Genomic DNA, 20,497 nt, shown 5'->3' with positions numbered 1-20,497 from the left:
GTTGGAATGACATCTGTACTCTGAACATTGATGGCGCTGTGAACTACTTCACAGCGTTTTTGATTGATGCTGCAACAAAATGCATCCCACAAACAAATGGACACCCTGGAAAACGAAGTGTGCCATGGTGTAACTCTGAATGCCGAAACGCGCGCAAACAGCAAAACAGAGCTTGGAGGCTGCTTCGGAACTCACCGACAGCCGAAAATCTTGAAACCTTCAAGAAAATAAAGTCTCAAGGCAGGAGAACGCGTCGGCAAGCCAGAAGAGAAAGCTGGCAGAAATTTTTATCAGGGGTTAATTCATACACACAGGAAGCTAAAGTCTGGAGCATGGTCGGTAGAATAGCAGGGAAACAAGTACCCACACTTCCACTCGTAAACACTCAGGGTGATACCTTGGAAGATCAGGCAAACTTCCTCGGTGCACACTTCGAACAGGTATCCAGCTCATCCCACTATACTGACACCTTCCAAAAATACAGAACAAGAATTGAAAAGCAGAAACTCGAACACAAATCCACTAGATACGAGGCATATAACCAAGCTTTCAGTCTAGCTGAGCTCCGAACATCTCTAAACTCCTGCAGTACTTCAGCCCCAGGTTCTGACCGTGTGATGTATGAAATGTTAAAAAACCTACCAAACGAAACCCGAAAAACCTTACTTTGTTTGTACAATGATATTTGGTCTTCTGGCACAATTCCTACCTCCTGGAAAGAGGCTATTGTTATTCCCATTTTGAAAGAGGGCAAGGACCCTTCTTTACCCTCGAGTTATAGGCCTATAGCACTTACAAGCTGCTTGTGCAAAGTCTTCGAAAAAATGATAAACTGCCGACTTGTACATTTTCTTGAAACAAATAATTTGCTCGACCCATTTCAGTGCGGGTTTCGAGAAAGTAGATCCACCACAGACCACCTTATTCGTATCGAGGCACAGATCAGAGACGCCTTCGTCTCTGATCAAAATCACGTCTAACAGAGGTAACACTAACAAGACTCAGGATAGGACACATATACACGGCACACACGCATCTTTTGTCCGGTGGTGATCCACCATTGTGTGACAGATGTGGAGAGGCATTGACAGTCCTTCACATATTAATCCAGTGCAAACACTTAGAAACTCTAAGAAAACGACATTTTCCATTACCCTACCGACAGCATATACCTTTACACCCTGCAATGTTCGTCGGTAGGGAACCGCTTTTTAGTCATAAATCATTGTTAGCGTTTTTAAAAGAAATTAATAATTTTCATATCATACACCCGGGCATTCCGTAGCACGACCTCTCTAGAGAGGTTTTTGCTGCGGCGGTTACACAAGAAAGCACTTGCCTCACGGCCCTTGGACGCAAGGGCATGAACGAGTGAGGCACTTGTGCTAATGCCATTCATATCCACCATCGTTTTTTATAATCACCAACTCTTGTCATCTATCCTCACCACACACACCTTTCATGGCATGGTCATGATTTTATTATTTGTATGTTTTTACCCGCCTTACCGCGAGGAATTTTATGGCCTTTATACAGCCGCTTATCACAATCATTGTCCATATTCTTAGTAACATGCACTGGCGCTCTTTGGCCGTGAAACGGCCCTTGCGCCACAAAACTTCAAACATCAATCAATCAATCACATACATCTAACAATACACGGAACAAAAGACAACCTTGGTGGAACTCTGAGTGCAAAAATGCTCGTGACAATCAAAACAAAGCATGGTCAAATTCTGCAGGTATCCTACAGTCGAAAACTTGGTGAATTTTAAGCGTGCAAAAGCAAACGGTAGACGTGTCCGACGAGAGTCTAAACGACAGCGCTGGCAATCCTTCCTCTCATTGGTGAACTCTTACACTGACACACATAGCACACCAAGGGCACAGCACTCATCCGATGCGCCTTGTTAGTACTGCTGGTGATACACTGGAACACCAGGCTGATGCCTTAGGCCAACACTTCGAGTATATTTTCAGCTCAGCACACTATACAGACTCCTTTAGGCGATACAAACTTGCCGAGGAACGTAAACCTATTCGTGATGACAGGTCATCGGCAGGAGGGTACAATGGCCCCTTTACTATAGGTGAACTAAAGGCAGCACTGGCAAAGTGCGGCAGCTCAGCAGCAGGCTCGGACAGGATTACTTATGGCATGCTGAAACACTTACACGAAGAAACGCTTGTCGTCCTCATTCTTTTCAACAATGTATGGTCCTCTGGGCGTCTGCCCATGACCTGGAAAAGGGCAGTTATCATACCCATCCTTAAACAAGGAAAAAAAGCCAGACCATCCCGCCTACTCGCGATTGTGCCCATCCTAGAGAAAGGAAACACAAATTCTTCTACTTAAACTTAAATTCAATCTGTCTTTTCAAGAGGCGTGCCAGCGCTTCTCCCTCCATAACAAGCACTCTTCTTTTGCAGATGTGACGCGCCAGGGTGCCGCGCCACATCTTTCCGCATCTGCGAATGTCACTTTAAGTGTGACCGCGGTCGCGTCATCTGCACCCAAGGCTGGAGTAGCCTGTGCTGCTTTGCCTCCTGCCAAACAGGTTCAGCAGACTTCAGAGTCTGCCGGGCCCCGGACCACTGCACCTACAGTTACGTCCGAAACTTCTGTGAATGTGCCTGGTCATCAGGCACCATCCGCCACCTTGCAGGAGGTGATGAATACAAGACCCACTCCTCTGGCGCCTCAGACGCCGTAGGATAGGTGCAGCTCTTTGTAGCGTGCCCAGAAAGAAAAACGTCAAATTACGATGCCCCCAAAAGGTCCTGTAACCTGAAGTGACACTTCTTGTACACACATCACACATCTTTAAAATGACACGTATAATACAGTGGAACGTCAGAGGCCTGCTGAGGAACCTCTACGATATCCAAGAACTTTTACACAAACATACACCAAAAGTGCTGTGTGTGCAAAAAACACAGCTAAAATCAAAACACACTAACTTTCTACTACGTAATTACGTTATCTTTCGAAAGGACCAAGATGATGCTGTCACCTCATCCGGTGGTGTTGCCATAATAGTTGATCAAGGAACAGCCTCTACACATTTACCCCTTCAAACATCTCTGGAAGCAGTAGCTGTCCGAGCTGTCATCTTCAACAAATTGGTAACAACTTGCAGTATATTCATACCGTCACATCATCAATTGACCAAACACGAGTTTCAGTCGCTGATAGCTGAACTTCCAGAACCGTATCTTGTCCTAGAGGACTTTCATGCTCATAGTAGCCTATGTAGCGATGCACGAGGCCGCCTTATTGAACAGTTCCTTTCCTCTTCTGGTGCGTGTCTCCTCAGTCGAAAAGAGTCAACATACTATAGCCTGGCTAATAATACCTACTCATCGATAGACCTCAGCATTGTATCTCCATCGCTCTTACCTATACTCACATGAAAAGTCACAAACAATCCTTACGGAAGTGACCATTTTCCTGTAATTGTGAGTACACTAACATCTTCGGAATGTCCTGCTCATGTTCCCAAATGGCTCATAAAAAAAGCCAATTGGGACCAATTTTACAAGATCTCTAGCTTAAGTTGAACTTACCTATGCGGCTCTAGCATAAGTACATCTGTGGAGTTCTTTACTGCTTTTCTTATCGAAATGTGGGTAAGTGCATTCTGCAAACATCTGGACTACACAGAAAACGGCACGTTCCCTGGTGCAACAGTGAGTGTCTCTATGCGAATAAACAGCAAAACAAAGCATGGAAGCGTCTTCGAGACTCCCCAACCACCGAAAACCTTGTCAATTTTAGAAACATCAAGTCACAAGGCAGGAAAACACGTCGGCAGGCCAGAAGGGAGAGCTGGCAGAAGTTTCTACCTGGCATCAACTCATATACACATGAGGCAAGAGTCTGGAGCATGGTCAGTAGAGTAGTAGGACGAGAAGCACCTCCTCTTCCTCTAGTAAGTACATAAGGTAATGGTTTGGAAGACCAAGCGAACTCCCTCGGTGCACACTTTAAACAGGTCTCCAGCTCAATTAATTTTACAGTCTAGAGTTCCAACGATACAAAGCGAGAACAGAAAAAAAAAATAGAAAGTAAATCTACAATGACACATAGAATGAACCTTTCATCTTAGCAGAGCTACAACTATCTCTAAATTGCTGTAACAGGACTGCCCCAGGCTCCGACCGTAGAGTGTACAAAATGCTGAAACGTCTGCCCCCTGAAAAACAAAAAAAAACCTCCTTTTCTTGTATAATGCTGTTTGGTTTTCTAGAGATCCCTTCCACCTGGAAAGAAGCCATCATTATTCCAATCCTTAAACAGCGTAAGGACCCATCTTCAGCATCAAGTTACAGGCCCATAGCATTGACGAGTTGCCTGTGCAAGGTCTTTGAGAAAATGATAACAGGCGACTAATGCAATTCCTTGAAACAAATAGCCTACTTGACCTATGCCAGAGCGGGTTTCGGGAGGCTAAATCTACTACTGACCACCTTGTCTTTAACGAGGCACAAATTCGTGATGCTTTCATTCACAAACAATTTTTTCTTTCTGTTTTCCTAGATATAAAGACGGCCTATGACTCAGCGTAACGCTTCGGTCTACTCAGAGACATGTCACACCTAGGTGTGCGGGGCAGAATGTTGGCAATATTCGAAAGCTACCTGTCCAATCGGACATTCCATGTTCGAGTGGGCAATGTGTTGTCCCGTACATATGTTCATGAAACAGGAGTGCCGCAACGAGGGGTATCAAGTTGCACACTTTTTATAGTGAAAATGAACTCCTTGCGCCTTGTTATCCCACGAAATATGTTTTATTGTACATATTGTCACGCGCGCCCAAATTTGTACATCATACATGGTGCAAATGATTAGGCAGATCAAGAGCTGCGGGCCCTCGCACTTTCGTCTACAGAGCCTCCAGTTGCTTCTCTTGCGGAAATCGTGAACCACGAACTACGGCAAGCCTTTCCATCACCAGCGTCACCACCTGAACCACGTCCATTGACCTATGCTGATGTGCCGTCTGCCGTCATCCGCCTGCCCCAGAAAAAGCACCCTTTCAGCCACGGCCCATTATCTTGCCTTTGTGGCAGTGGGAACCTGTGCGGCGACCACCAGTACGCCGGACCGACTTGTGGCGCACTGCCTATCATCGACCCCTTTAGTTCCACATCAGCTAACCAGGCCACATTTCGCGCTACTGCCATCATCGAGAAGTTCGGTTGGGAAACTTTTCTCGTACCGCTTCATTTCATTTTGAAGACCCTCATGACCATGGTGCTGATCACTCGCGGATTAACCAAGATTCTTCACCACATCGTTGCTGGTGGTCTCCCTCACCTGCACGAAGTCACACTTCCCCGAATCGCCAAAGTTATGCTGAAGCCGTCAGAAACCACTCCCCAAGCTCATGCCAGGGAAACTAACTGCCGCGACCTCCAGGGGAAGGTTACTTTTCTAGCACTTCCACACAATGTTGATACGCTTCTTTTTTCATGATTTTCTTCACGTTTTTGGCATATCGTGTGAGAAATTAGCATGTTTATTAGAGCCTGAGCCATGTTGTAGTATCAGCACAACAACTGCTTCGCGCCTGGGTGCCAAACAGTTTACGCGTTCATGATGGGTGGGCCGAAGCTGTCGTTGTTTAGCGTCCCGATGGATCGGACTAGGCGTGAAATATAGAACATGCACAGAGTGCGCAAGCCCCTTGGAGACATCAGTGAAGTGTGAGAAGTCCATATCGAGCCCCGCTGTGGACTCGGAGACTATGTGCACATTATCAAGGGAGAAGTGTGGATACCTCGTGGGAGGCCCATTATTCGTGCTGATGCTGTGTCGATGACTCTTCCAAATCTGGCGACCTTTCCTAGTAGGAAGCCAACGCAAGAGAGGACCCTTCGTAAGAGAAAGAGGTCTGAAACTTCACACAAACAACCAAAGCTCGCATTTTATCCCTCCAATAATGCGTTTGCGGCTCGTTCGCTGACACCAACGAGGCTGTCGTTGCAGACTGTGAAGAATGTCCACAGGTGTCTGCATATTCACCATCTGATGATGTAAATAGGTTTTATTTGAACTTATAAGTGCCATCATCATATTGGAGCAAGTACAGTTTTCCTGGCTATGCTGGGGTCGTATATCTTACGGCCGTGTTGACCACAAATGGCGAAGTGCTCTCGAAGAAAGTGGTAATGTTCCGAGAGTACCACTGAATCGTGTAGTGCAAAGTTCTTGCTAGAGGCGTTTTTATAAAGGTCACACACGCTTGCAAACCAGTCACGGGATAGTCAATAAAAGCAAAAGCGTTGACTGTTCAAGTTGGTGCTTTGACATAGATATTATCGTGAGGCCGCAACAAAACACAACACACAGGAAGAGAGAGTCAAAGACAGGTGCAAACTACCAACTGGCTTTATTTAAAAAGGATCCACACCTTCATATATATATATATATATATATATATATATATATATATATATATATATTTAAATTCATGTATGAAATTGTTGCTCCGGCACAAGCACTCAAATAATACCCAAGAGGAGGAATATGACATTGTCTTGTGGGTTGAACTCCCAAGCTTCCCTGTTGGCCTGCATGACTGTGCGCTTTGTACAGTGTTACCAAGACCCACTGTCGACGAGTAAATCTTCCCCGTAGCAATATCAACACCCTGCACAAGAGTACCCTACCTCCCCGTAATCACGAAAATTTAAAAAAGACGAAAAATAAATTGGCATTCATAATGTAAAGCGCAATGAAGGTTTCACTCACGCACTCGTCACCTGCTTTTGCAGGGAAAGCTGTTATGACATCAAAACACGAGTCACGCGCGGCGCCATAGTTGTCCGCCGCCACCGGTGTTCGTAACCACGATCGCGAAATAAGAAAGAAGAACCAAGAACACAGTGGGGCTCGAACCCGGGTCCGCTGTGTGCCAGCCCAGTATTGTACTGCTGAGGCACGCCGGTGCTTGGGACTTGTTCGCAAACTCTCCTGAGGCAGGCTTGATGTCAAAAAACAAATCGCATTAATATGAGTAATAAAACATTTTAGAACAGCAAAAATAACGAGGCATCGCACTATGCGAAAAGCATAAGGAGTAGATCATCCAATGCTCCAACCCATTACAACAGCTTGTTTTTGATCACCTATGAACGGTGGCGCATACCCACTTCACACATTTTTTCCTATTGTTGTCAGCGGATACAATGCTTCTCAGAAGAATGACAAAAAAAGCATAGTGAATACGGGTTTACTACCCAGAAATTATTAATTATGCCCAGCAAGCGTGCTTGATGCAGTTACCCAATCAGTGTTGAGAAAAGGTTCTGAAAGACAGCTCTTCTAACTTTCGCTGTGACTGTGCTGCGCCTTTTGGGCAGGCCTGGCGTTTTTCTAATGGAGAATGTGTTGTGTTTTGTTGCACAATGAGGATGGTCGAACCATTGGTCGCGCTGCGACCATGGCTGTGCACGCGGGCCCACCGGGTTTTGATGAGGAGGCGGACAACTGGGAGGCTTACCGGCTACACTTGGAAGCATACTTCGAGGTGCACGACGTCACGGACGAGAAGAAACGCAGGGCAATTTTGGTCACGGCGTTGAGCACAAAGACAGTGGATTTATTGGCTGCACGATGCGCGCCGGCGAAGATACAGGACCTGAAATACGAAGACGCTGTGAAGTTCCTGGGTGAGCGATTTGCTCCGGCGTGCAACGAAATCGCAGAATCGTACAAGTTCTTCACAAGGAATCAGCTTGCAGGAGAGTCGGTAAATGAATTTCTCGTGGAAATACGAAAGATTGCAAGCAGGTGTAATTTCGGTAGCGCCCTCGACAGGATGCTAAGGGACCGCATTGTTTGCGGCCTGCGCGACGCTAGTGTTCGTCGGCAGCTGTTGGCAAAAGGGGAACTCACGCTGAGGGAGGCGGAAGAGGCAGCGCGTCCAGCAGAGATGACAGCGGCAAACGTGGACCACATAGCCAGCGCGCAAAACACTGACAATGTGCACGCTATGACGATGAAGCGCAGAGTCCAATCAACTAGGCATCCGTCACTACGAGAGTCGGCGAGCAGGGAAGACTGGCGGCACGAAGGGACGTGCCCATGCTGCGACAAAAGTGGTCATACAGCGGAAAAAATGCAAGTTCCGTTCTGTTAAATGCTTCACTTGTAAAAGGCAAGGACACCTAGCCCGTGTGTGCCAGCAGCACCAGTCCCGGCAAAACAAAGTATTCCACTGTGAAATTCAGTGGTCTGATAATGAAGACTACGAACAATTTCTGCTCAACTTGCAAGCGGCATCGGTGAACATGGTCCAGCCAATTTATCGCACCATGGAATGGGATGGCGTGGCTCTCCGAATGCAAGTAGACACCGGTTCCCCCGTGACAATCATCACATGGCCTACCTACACCAAATACCGTCACCTTTGGCCTCGGCTCCAGAAGACTACCTTCCCCGCAGGGGCGCCTGCGCAAGTAGGCGTTTGGTGTGTAGCGACACCACGGACCCGAGCTAACGGGGGAGTTTCTACTCCCTCCCACGCCTAGCCGTGCGTGGCTTTGCCGTGTCCGGGGAAAAGGGGATCCTGGGGGTTGAGCCGACGCTGGGTGATTGGACCGTTAAGGCCCCCCGGCAGAGGCAACACACCCCTTTGGCCCTGGCTTCATGTAGACGGCACCCCTGGGCTGATCCACCCAGGGGAAATCGGCAGTCGCCTTTTCCTATCTCTCTCTCCCTACATCTTCGTCTTTCTTACTTTTTTAGCTTTCCTGTCTACTTCTCGCTTCTGTTTACTTCCAATTTTCCTGGCGGCAAGGGTTAACCCTGTGCAAATAGCCTACCTTGGTCTATGTGCATTGGGTTATGGCAGTGTTGTACGGCTGGCGTCTGCAGTTTTCAGCATCTGTAAACTTGTAGCGTCCCCTCGTTAAGCTCCGTGGTGGGTGGCCGCCAACGCTGCTGAACAAAAATAAGACAGGCATGCACAGAGCATTCCCCTTACTATCTGATCGTACGGGCTTAAAGCGGGTACGCACCGATGATATAAACTTTTTTAACCAGCCCAAAGAAACATATCCTCACTATCATGTTATCCACTGTGAAAAAACTGAAAAGCAAGCCAGAACCGTCTCTCCTTTCCTGGTTTCTAGGTGTCTTACCGAAACTCTTGGCACAGGATACAAGGTAACCAAAATGGCTAGTGGAGACCTTCTCCTCGAAATCCGTGACAAAGAACAGTTTGAAAAGCTAGACCGTCTTTCAGATTTCGGTGGCATACCAATAACCATAACACCACATAGATCGATGAACACAACTCGCGGAGTGGTATCTGACATGGACTTACTTGACTTGACTGAGACTGAACTTTTGGAGGGGTGGAAGAGCCAAAATGTCACTAATGTGCAGAGAATCATTATTAGAAGAGATAATAAGGAAACACCGACGAAACACCTAATACTCACATTTGCATCCAGTAAACTACCGGAATCTATTCAAACAGGGTACACAAAGACATCTATCAGGCCGTACATACCAAACCCTCGTCGTTGCTTCCAATGCCAGAGGTATGGCCATGGCTCTAAAACCTGCCGTGGTCGCCAGACTTGTGCGCAATGTGGAGTCCTAGGCCACGTGTCTGAGAACTGCAAACAACCGCCACACTGTGTAAACTGCGAAGGAAACCATGCCGCATACTCACGCTCCTGCACATACTGGAAAACAGAAAAAGAAATAATTACGTTGAAGGTGAAGGAGAACATTACATTTAAGGAAGCACGGCGAAGAGTCGCTCCATTCTATGGAGCTACATACGCTGATGCGGCTCGTCAAGGGGCACCGCCGCACCAGCCCTCGCCACTCCTTCGGCCCGCACATACCGAGCCGGACGTTGTGGCACCTGCCCCCAAGGCGGTTGTAGCCCAGGCTACACCGCCTACTCCCAAACAGAGACTGGAGACTCCAAAGTCCTCGGGTCTCAAGGCCTCAGCTCACCAGGCGAGGCCCGAAATTCGAACTAGCAGCCCGCACGTGCGGGCATCCAGTGCCTCCGAGGAGGCAATGGATACGTCGGTACCCGTGGTGCCGAAAGAGCGGCGTGGCTCCTTGGAGCGCGCCAAGAAAACAAAAAAGCCGATAACAGGGCCTGGTGACGGCCCTGTTAAGTGAACTCAAACTACCTGTCTAAACAGCCACTCGCTTTTCGTACACACAGCACTATTTTACATTCACTATGAACACTCAAATTATATAATGGAACGTCAGGGGCCTTCTCAGAAACCTTGACGACATCCAAGAGCTCTTACACGAACACTCTCCAAAAGTGCTGTGTGTACAAGAAACACACCTTAACTCAAAACACACAAACTTTCTTCGTAAATACGTTATTTTCCGAAAGGACCGTGTTGATGCTATGACATCATCCGGAGGTGTTGCCATCATAGTGAATCAAGGAATTGCATGCACACACTTACAACTCCAAACATCCCTTGAGGCAGTGGCTGTTCGAGCAGTTCTTTTTGACAAACTGATCACAATCTGCACTATCTACATCCCTCCTAGCTATCAGCTGCAAAAACGTGACTTACACACTTTAATTGATGAACTTCCGAAGCCCTATGTTCTCCTTGGAGACTTAAATGCGCATAGCAGGCTATGGGGTGACTCTCGGTATGACGCGCGAGGTCGACTGATTGAACAGTTTCTTCTCTCCTCTAGCGCGTGTCTCCTAAATCGAAAGAACCAACCTATTATAATCTCGCCAATAACACCTACTCCTCCATAGACCTAAGCATAGTATCTCCATCTCTTGTGCCTCTACTCCAGTGGAAAGTCGTCAGTAATCTGTACGGAAGTGACCACTTTCCCATAGTTTTGAGCACAAATACAGTAACTGAGTGTCCATCACGTGTTCCCAAGTGGCTCATAAACAGGGCCGACTGGGAACACTTTTATACCATCGCTCGTCTAGGTTGGAATGACATAAGTACTTTGAACATTGATGTTGCTGTCAACTACTTCACAGCATTTTTGATTGATGCTGCAACAAAATGCATCCCACAAACAAATGGACACCCTGGAAAACGGCGTGTGCCATGGTGGAACTCTGAATGCCGAAACGCGCGCAAACAGCAAAACAGAGCTTGGAGGCTGCTTCGGAACTCACCGACAGCCGAAAATCTTGACACCTTCAAGAAAATAAAGTCTCAAGGCAGGAGAACGCGTCGGCAGGCCAGAAGAGAAAGCTGGCAGAAGTTTTTTCAGGGATCAATTCATACACACAGGAAGCTAAAGTCTGAAACATGGTCGGTAGGATAGCAGGAAAACAAGTACACACACTTCCACTCGTAAACACTCAGGGTGACACCTTGGAAGATCAGGCAAACTTCCTCGGTGCACACTTCGAACAGGTGTCCAGCTCATCCCACTATACTGATACTTTCCAAAAATACAGAACAAGAATAGAAAAGCAGAAACTCGAACACAAATGCACTAGATACGAGGCATATAATCAAGCGTTCAGTCTAGCTGAGCTGGGAATGTCTCTAAACTCCTGCAGTACTTCTGCTCCAGGTTCTGACCGTGTTGTTTATGAAATGTTAAAAAACCTACCGATCGAAACACGAAAAACCTTACTTTGTTTGTACAATGTTCTCTGGTTTTCTGGCACTATCCCTAACTCCTGGAAAGGGGCTATTGTAATTCCCATTTTGAAAGAGGGCAAGGACCCTTCTTTACCTTCGAGTTATAGGCCTATTGCACTCACAAGCTGCTTGTGCAAAATCTTCGAAAAAATGATAAACTGCAGACTTGTACATTTCCTTGAAACAAACAATTTGCTCGACCCATTTCAGTGCGGGTTTCGAGAAAGTAGATCCACCACAGACCACCTTGTTCGTATCGAGGCACAGATCAGGGACGCCTTCGTCCATAAACAATATTTTCTCTCGGTATTCCTCGATATCGAAAAGGCTTATGATACTACATGGCGTTTCGGAATTCTAAGAGACCTTTCCCACCTTGGCGTGCGCGGAAGAATGTTCCACATAATCGAAAGTTACCTGTCAAACCGGACATTCCGTGTCCGAGTGGGCACGGCTCTTTCCCAAACATTCGTCCAGGAAACAGGCGTGCCACAAGGTGGTGTACTTAGCTGCACACTTTTTCTCATCAAGATGAATTCCTTGCACTTGTCCATCCCTCGCAATATGTTTTATTGTACATATGTCGACGACGTCCAGCTTGGCTTTAGATCTTGCAACCTGGTAATGTGTGAGCGACAGGTTCAGTTAGGTTTAAACGAGGTCTCCAAATGGGCAGAGGAAAACGGATTCCGACTGAACCCACTAAAGAGCACGTGTGTCTTGTTTTCCCGAAAGAGAGGCATGCACTCAGAACCTGACATTGAATTGAACGGTCAACGTCTGTCTGTCAATGTGGAGAATAAATTCTTAGGATTAATCTTGGACAACAAGTTGACCTTCGTACCGCACATCAAGTATCTAAAAACAAAATGTTTAAAAGCCATGAATGTTTTAAAAGTGTTGTCACGTACTACGTTGGGTAGTGACAGGCAATGTCTCATGAATCTGTATCGAAGCCTCATTCGCACCCGCTTAGATTATGGGGCCATTGTTTATCAGTCTGCAACACAAAGTGCGTTGAAGATGCTGGACCCCGTGCACCATTTGGGCATCCGCCTTTCTACGGGTGCTTTTCGCACCAGCCCCGTAGAAAGCCTTTATGTTGAGTCAAATGAGTGGTCGCTTCATCTGCAGAGAACCTACATGTCCTTTGTATACTTCCTTAAGGTGAAAGCAGACAAGAGGCACCCCTCATACTCTACTATTAATGACTTGGCGAGCTCCATTCTTTTTGAAAACAGGCCTTCGATGAGGCAGCCCTTCTCAGTTCGCCTGAAGGGTCTAGCTGAGGACACTGGAGTGTCACTCGAACACTGTTTAATGGCTCCTGTAGCATACCCGCCACCGTGGCAGTGGCAGACTATAGACTGCGATGTGTCTTTCCTAGAGGTTACAAAACATGCACCTATTGCCCATATCCGAACATACTTTCTGGAACTTCAACACAAATACACACGTCCTGAGTTCTTCACAGATGCCTCCAAGACTAACTCCTCTGTGTCCTACGCTGCTGTCGGCCCATCCTTTTCGGATGCTGGCCCTCTACATCCACGCACAAGTATCTTCACAGCGGAAGCTTACGCGATACTGGTGGCAGCTAAACACATCAAACAATTACAAATACAAAAAGCAGTAATTTATACAGACTCCCTCAGCGTGGTAACGGCTCTGCACAGTCTTAAAAAACAAAAAAACCCAGTCCTTGTCTCACTTTACTCCATTTTGTGCACACTCTACACACACAAACAACATGTTGTAGTGTGCTGGGTGCCAGGGCACCGTGAGATCCAAGGCAACGTGAGGGCGGATCAGCTCGCTGCATCCGTCCATGAGAGCACCGCCATTACATCTATATCAATCCCGGCCCTTGATCTTAAGCCGTCTCTCAAACGAAACCTCAGGGACTACTGGCAGAGCAAGTGGGATACACACACACAAAACAAACTACACGTTATCAAGCCACACCTTGGCCATTGGCCACCAGTATCAAAATCACGTCTAACAGAGGAAACACTAACAAGACTCAGGATAGGACACACACGACACACACACATCTTTTGTCCAGTGGTGAACCACCATTGTGTGATAAATGTGGTGAGGCATTAACAGTTCCTCACGTTTTAATTCAATGTAAACATTTAGACATTCTAAGAAGACAACACTTCCCACTATCCTACCGACAACATATACCTTTACACCCTGCAATGTTCGTCGGTAGGGAACCGCTTTTTAGTCACAAGTCATTATTAGCGTTTTTAAAGGAAATTCATAGTTTTCATATCATATACCCGGGCATCCCGTAGCATGACCTCTCTGGAGAGGTCATCTATTCAGACCGCACACACCTTTCACGACATGGTCATGATTCTATTACTTGTATGTTTTTACCCGCCTTACCGCAAGGAATTTTATGGGCCTTATACAGCCGCTTATCGCAATCATTGTCCATGTTTTAGTAAGATGAACTGGCGCTCTTTGGCCGTGAAATGGCCCTTGCGCCATAAAACATCAAACATCATCATCATCATCATCATCATCAGAAGACTACCTTGCAACTGACTTATTTTCTCGGTCAACTTCCCGTCAAGGGTCAACTCAATATCTCGGTGACGTACGGCGGGACCACACTGGACGCTACCTTGGTGGTGCTGGGGTGCTCTGGACCGGATCTGTGTGGGCGGGACGTCGTCAAAGCCCTCGAACAGCACGGAAGGCAGGTTCTCGCCGTCGGAATGAAGGCTGCCCCCGGTAAGCCATCCTCTACTAAGGACGATTTACAAGTGCAGCAGTTGTTAGACGAGTTTCAGGACTTGTTTTCGGAAGAGCTAGGTTTAATCAAAGGGCCACCCGTTGAGTTACGCTTGCGCGAAGGTGTCGTACCTCGTTTCTTTAAGGCACATGCCGTGCCTTACGGGATGAGTGAAGCCGTTAGCCAAGAGATAGATCGTCTCGTTCAGACAGGAATCTTGACACACGACATCAGGGTGGTGTCTAGTTGCTCAGCAAAAAGTACGTACTCACGGGCGTCGCTATATTCACTGGGCTCACCTCTATCCACGAAGTGGATAGAGGTGAGCCCAGTGAATATAGCCAGCGCGGGACGGACTATCGAAGCCTTACAATCAATGTTTAGTAGGTTTGGTCTGCCCCGAACCATGGTTTCCGATAACGGGCCACAGTTCACTAGCGCGCAGTTTCAGTCGTTCATGAATGAAAACGGAATTCGCCACTTTCGCACCGCGCCTTATCATCCGCAGTCCAATGGTTTAGCAGAGAGGGCAGTGCGAACGATTAAACTGGGACTGCGCAAGAACGCTAGAGGCACACTGCAAGGCCGATTAGACCAAATTTTGTTGCAGTATCGCCGCACCCCTCTGCCCAGCGGGAAAACGCCAGCGTTCATGCTGCTGGGTTTTGAGCCTCGATGCAAGTTGGATAACATCGTGTCAGGTCGGCCATTTTCTCACGCAGATACGGAGCACCCCGGAACCACTCGCCAAGTTGGAGACTCTGTTTGGTACAGGAACTACGGGACAGGAGCCAGGTGGAACGCTGGCGTCGTACAGATCCCCGAAGGCCACCGCATGGTAACCATCAAGGCCGCAGACGGCGAACATCATCGCCGGCATTATGACCAGTTGAGAGGAAGAGAAACCGACAGCACGGGACTCGCTGCCGGTGAAGCAGAAGTCAAGCAAGAGCCCGGGGTTGAGGCACCGCAGAGGGAAGCTGGCGAAACCGGTGCACCACTGACCTCAAGAGAACCCCAGAGCCCAGGTGCGCCAGACACAGACAGCCGACCAAATACGCATGACAACCAGGTTGGAAATGATGCCAGCGGCGCGCAATCTGATGGCAATAAAGAGTTCGATCCTGGCGAAACCATGTTACGCAAGTCCACCAGAAACCGACGCCCGCCGGATCGCTACCAGCCTTAAGGGGAAAGAAGGCTGATGCATCGTCATTTGCACATGTCACTGCCACTGCGCACATTGTGTGCGCATACCCTTCAGAGGCTATAAAAAGCCTCGCTCCCAATAAACGTTGTTCACTGTTGTACATTCGTGTCTGTACGCTTCACTTACAGACCCAGGCACACGGACATCTCTACAGGAGCAGGCGAACATTGTAGGCGAACACTTTTATACTATATCCAGTTCCGCTAATTACACGCCATCCTTCCTGGCATACAAACAGACAACCGAAAAACAAAAACTACCAGTAACCAGTGGCCTAGATGAGCTGTACAATGCTCCCTTGACACTCCAAAAGTTAAGCACTGTGCTTTTCGACGGGAAAAAAGAGAGCAGTCGGTCTAGACATAATTCATTACACAATGCTTGCGCACCTGTCTCAAGCTGCCGTGCAAGCATTATTGAAGTTCTTTAACATGATTTGGAAAACTGGCAAAATGCCCACAAAATGGAAAATGGCAACCATAGTGCCATTTCTAAAGACTGGAAAACCACCCACTTCACCGGGTAGCTATAGGACCATAGCACTTACAAGCTGTATGGCAAAATCTTACCGATAATAAACATAAGACTAACATACACCCTTGAAATAGACTCTCTCTCCTGCAACTTCGTCTTTATCTCTCACTTCTATCTGTCTATCTCTCTCTTCTGTTTACTTCCAATTTTCCTGGTGGCAAGGGTTAACCTTGTGCAAATAGCCTACCTTGGCCTAGGCGCATTGGGTTATAGTTGCGTTGTACGGCTGGCGTCTGCAGGTTTTAGCATCCGCAAACTTGTAGCGTCCCCTCGTTGGACTCCGTGGTGGGCGGCCGCCAACGCTTCTGAAGAATATAAAACAGGCATGCATAGAGCTTTTCTTCTGCTAAATGATCGAGCCGCCTTAAAGCGGGTTCGCACCGATGACATATATTTTTTCAACCAGCCAACAGAAACATTTCCTCACTTACATGTCATTCACTGTGAGAAAACGGGAAAGCAAGCCAGGACCGTCGGTTTACACCGATGGTTCCAAATCGACACGATATGTTGGAAGTGCGCTAAAACACAATCACAGCGAAAATACAGTTTCGTTACCGCAATGAGCATCTGTATTTACCGCAGAATGCTACGCTTTATCAATAGCGGTGAAAAAAAATCAAAAATGAAAACATCGAGAAAAGTATGATATACCCAGACTCATTAAGTGAACTAAGAGCCCTTCATCCGATAAATGCTCGTTTACCAATGATAGGCGACATCCTACACAACATAACAACAGTTATAGAACAGGGACACAACATAAAGCTTTGCTGGGAACCCCCGCAGGGGCGCCTGCGCAAGTAGGCGTTTGGTGTGTAGCGACACCACGGACCCGAGCTAACGGGGGGTGTCGGCTCCCTCCCACGCCTAGCCGTGCATGGCTTTGCCGTGTCCGGGGAAAAGGGGATCCTGGGGGTTGAGCCGACACTGGGTGATTGGACCTTAAAGGCCCCCCGGCAGAGGCAACACACCCCTTTGGCCCCGGTTTCACGTAGACGGCACCCCTGGGCAGACCCATCCAAGGGAAATCGGCAGTCGCCTTTTCCTGTCTCTCTTCTCCCACATTTTCGTCTTTTTCTCACACTTTTACCTTTCCTGTCCTCTCCTCACTTCTGTTGACATCCTATATTCATGGCAGCAAGGATTAACCTTGTGTAGGTATCCCACCTTGGATAATTACATTGGGTTATAGTAACAGCGTACGGCTTGCGTCGGGAGGGCTTGTTTCAACAAGTCCAACCGCGTCCCCTTGTTGGGCTCCATGGTGGGTGGTGGCCGCTGTTACCGAGCACATTCATACTTCTATGGCTTCACAAGCATCCGCCGACCTTGATCGGTCTCGTAAGAGAGGCTGCACCGAAGCAAGTTATCACTTCTTGACAGAAACTAAAGTTACCTTCGCGAAGTACCACATTATCCACAGTGACAGCACACCTCTAAGAAAACTATCCCCATTTTTGGTGGCCAAGTGCCTAAAAGAAAAAATAGGACCCACATACAAAGCATCCAAAAGGTCAAGTGACCTCCTTTTGGAGCTAACCGAAAAAGACCAAGTGCCTAAGCTATCCCAACTAACCAGCATTGGAGAAACAGCTGTCACTGTTTTGGTCCATCGCTCTCTAAACACCAGCAGGGAAGTTATCTCTGAGGAAGACTTTTTAGGCCTTAGTGACGAAGAGCTCCTCGAAAGTTTCCAAGACCAAAACGTCATCGAAGTCCAAAGAATTGTAATTCGTCGCAATATTCAGGAAGTGCCCACCAAACACGTAATACTAACCTTTGGAACAAGTGAAATGCCTACCTCTCTTAAAGCTGGGTACTTAAAAATAAACGTCAGACCCTACATTACCAACCCCAGACGCTGTTTCAAATGTCAAAGATTAGGACGCGCCTCACACTCTTGCAGAGGCAAAGAAACATGTCCAAAATGCTGCGCAAACGACCACAAATCAGAAAACTGCTCATCCTCGCCCCACTGTGTTAACTGTGACGGGGAACACCCAGAGTATTCCCGGTCATGCCCATGTTGGAAAAAAGAAAAAGAAGTGATAGCTCTGACCGTCAAAGAAAAAAAATAATTCAGCGAAGCGCGATCACGGCTATCATACCTTTTCCACAGAAGTTACGCCGATGTGACGCAGTCGGGGGCAGCGTCACAAAGGCCTCAGGAGTCGACCGCTACCACACCCAGTGGTCCTGTGGTGACTCAAACCACCCCCGTAAAAGAAGCAGCGCCAGCTGCTTTATGCACATCAAAGGGCCCGCAGACTGCGGTCTCCCTGGGCCCTAAACTCAATAGAATGCCAAGGCCTGAGATCCGTTTCTCAGCGCCTCACTCTCGATCTGCCAGCGCTTCAGACAAGGCAATGGAGATCGACCACAAAACTTCGGTGTCATCGACACCGAAGGACAAGCGCTCTCGAGCGTACCAAACAAGACAAGGACAAAGTCTCAGTAACCACAATAAGTAAGCGATAACCGTAATGGTTATCGTATTTCTGTCTATTTATATTTCTTAGTACTGTCACCTATCATCTTTTATACCGATCAATCCCCAGAAGTATATTTACTTAACTTTATTCCGCCATGGCTTTTATTGTACATTGTAACTATAGAGGCGCGTCCTAATCTGTTTTGCACCAAGAGACAAATCTTGGTGCAAAACACGGCCATTTCCTAAAAGGCTTCAAAGTTGCCCGAAAGGACCGCGAACATCGCAACCGTCTTTCAGGGGGAGTAGCCATAGTCGTGCAGGGCAGCACTCCTACGCGAGATGTCCAAATAAACACATCTTTCGAGGCCGTAGCCGTCACCATCCTATCATGCAAAACCATCACCATCTGCTCACTGTATATCCCACCTCACACCCTTTTCACCACCAAAAACCTAGAAAATTTAGTGGAACCATTTATTTTAGTTGGAGATTTCAATGCTCATTCAACCCTTTGGGGTAGCGACAAAACTGACGCAAGAGGGCAAGCCATGGAAGATTTCATTTATCAAATGACATCTGCCTTCTTAATTCCGGGGCTTTTACCTACTTTTCACCAACCTCACGCACATTTAGTTGCTTAGATCTCGCCATGTGTTCATCGTGTATTTTTAATGATTTTAAATGGGACGTGGTCAACACGTCTTATGGTATTGATTATCTACCCGGCATCATAAAACTCGTACCATCCTATCCAACTTTAACAAGCAGGCCACGCCGGTGGAAACTGCAGCTCGCGAATTGGCCAGTTTTAACAGCAAACGCTAAGCTCGATGAAGTTTTCTCATCGGAGCTTTCTGTTGAGGAACTAAATGAAGAGTTCTTTAAAGTTTTAATCTTAGCAGCAGAAAAGGCAATACCGCAATCATCCGGCATCGTACGCAAAAAACTCAACCCTTGGTAGACAAACGAGTGTACTGATGCCAAAAAACAACAAAATAAGGCCTGGGGAATTCTACGAAGATACCCCACCTACACCAACCTCATCAACTTCAAACAGGCAAAAGCCAGAGCCCGATTTATTCGAAGACAGGCAGAAAAGGATTCATGGCAAAAATACATATCGTCAATTAATAGTTCAGTCACATCTAAACACATCTGGGACCAGGTGAGGAAGTTCAAGGGAGAGTACTCCTCCTACACAATACCACTGCTTACAAGTCCAGACGCACAATCAACACTAGAAGACCAGGCCAACCTATTAGAACACTTTTATAAGGTATCATGCTCAGCAAATTACACCAATACATTCCTGAAATATAAAGAAAATGCAGAAAGACGAAGATTGCCTATACTAGCAGTACCTAAAATGAAAGTTTTAACCTTCCGCTTACGCTGCACGAATTAAATAGGGTACTTTCTGCCGGTAAAAAAACGGCAACAGGGTCTGACCAGATACACTACGCAATGTTGGCACACCTATCCTAAGCATCCGCGAAGGCACTTCTCCAATTCTTCAACAAAATATGGGACTCTGGCATAATGCCTGAAGGTTGGAAAAAAGCCATAGTCATACCATTCCTAAAACCTGGTAAACCCGCAACAACCCCAAGTAGCTACAGGCCCATTGCATTAACAAGTTGCCTTGCAAAAACTTACGAAAGCATCATAAATATTAGACTTACTTTGACTCTGGAATTGGAGCACCTAATAGACGCACACCAATGTGGATACAAAAAGGGCTGTTCCACCACTGATCACATTGTTAGGCTGGAACAAGAAATACGACAAGCATTTCTACACAAACAGTTCTGTCTCTCGGCCTTCTTTGACTTAGAGAAAGCATATGACACTACTTGGAGATATGGAATCCTCAGAGATCTAGCTAACTTAGGGATTCGTGGAAAAATGCTTAACTGCTTTCACGATTTTTTATC

At 47.1% G+C, this 20,497-nt stretch overlaps 1 protein-coding gene across 3 annotated transcripts in view; it reads left to right on the top strand.

The window, feature by feature from the left end:
* Positions 1-20,497, top strand: part of LOC119167529 (uncharacterized) — a 231,338-nt gene that overhangs the window by 200,950 nt on the left and 9,891 nt on the right. The window contains exons 2-3 of one of the 3 annotated variants that reach the window (XM_037419021.2): positions 14,222-14,381; positions 15,105-15,692. The exons of the other annotated variants lie outside the window; for them this stretch is intronic. Coding sequence (XP_037274918.2) covers positions 14,222-14,381; positions 15,105-15,571 — 627 coding nt within the window. The 3' untranslated portion in view covers positions 15,572-15,692. Of the gene's footprint in view, positions 1-14,221; positions 14,382-15,104; positions 15,693-20,497 lie in introns of those variants that run through there. 3 annotated transcript variants of the gene reach the window in all.

Source organism: Rhipicephalus microplus, chromosome 6 (assembly GCF_043290135.1).
Source record: "Rhipicephalus microplus isolate Deutch F79 chromosome 6, USDA_Rmic, whole genome shotgun sequence".
NCBI classification, from domain to species: Eukaryota; Metazoa; Arthropoda; class Arachnida; order Ixodida; family Ixodidae; genus Rhipicephalus; species Rhipicephalus microplus.
The sequence above is the reverse complement of the archived record's forward strand: the minus strand, read 5'-3'. Positions and strand labels throughout refer to the sequence as shown.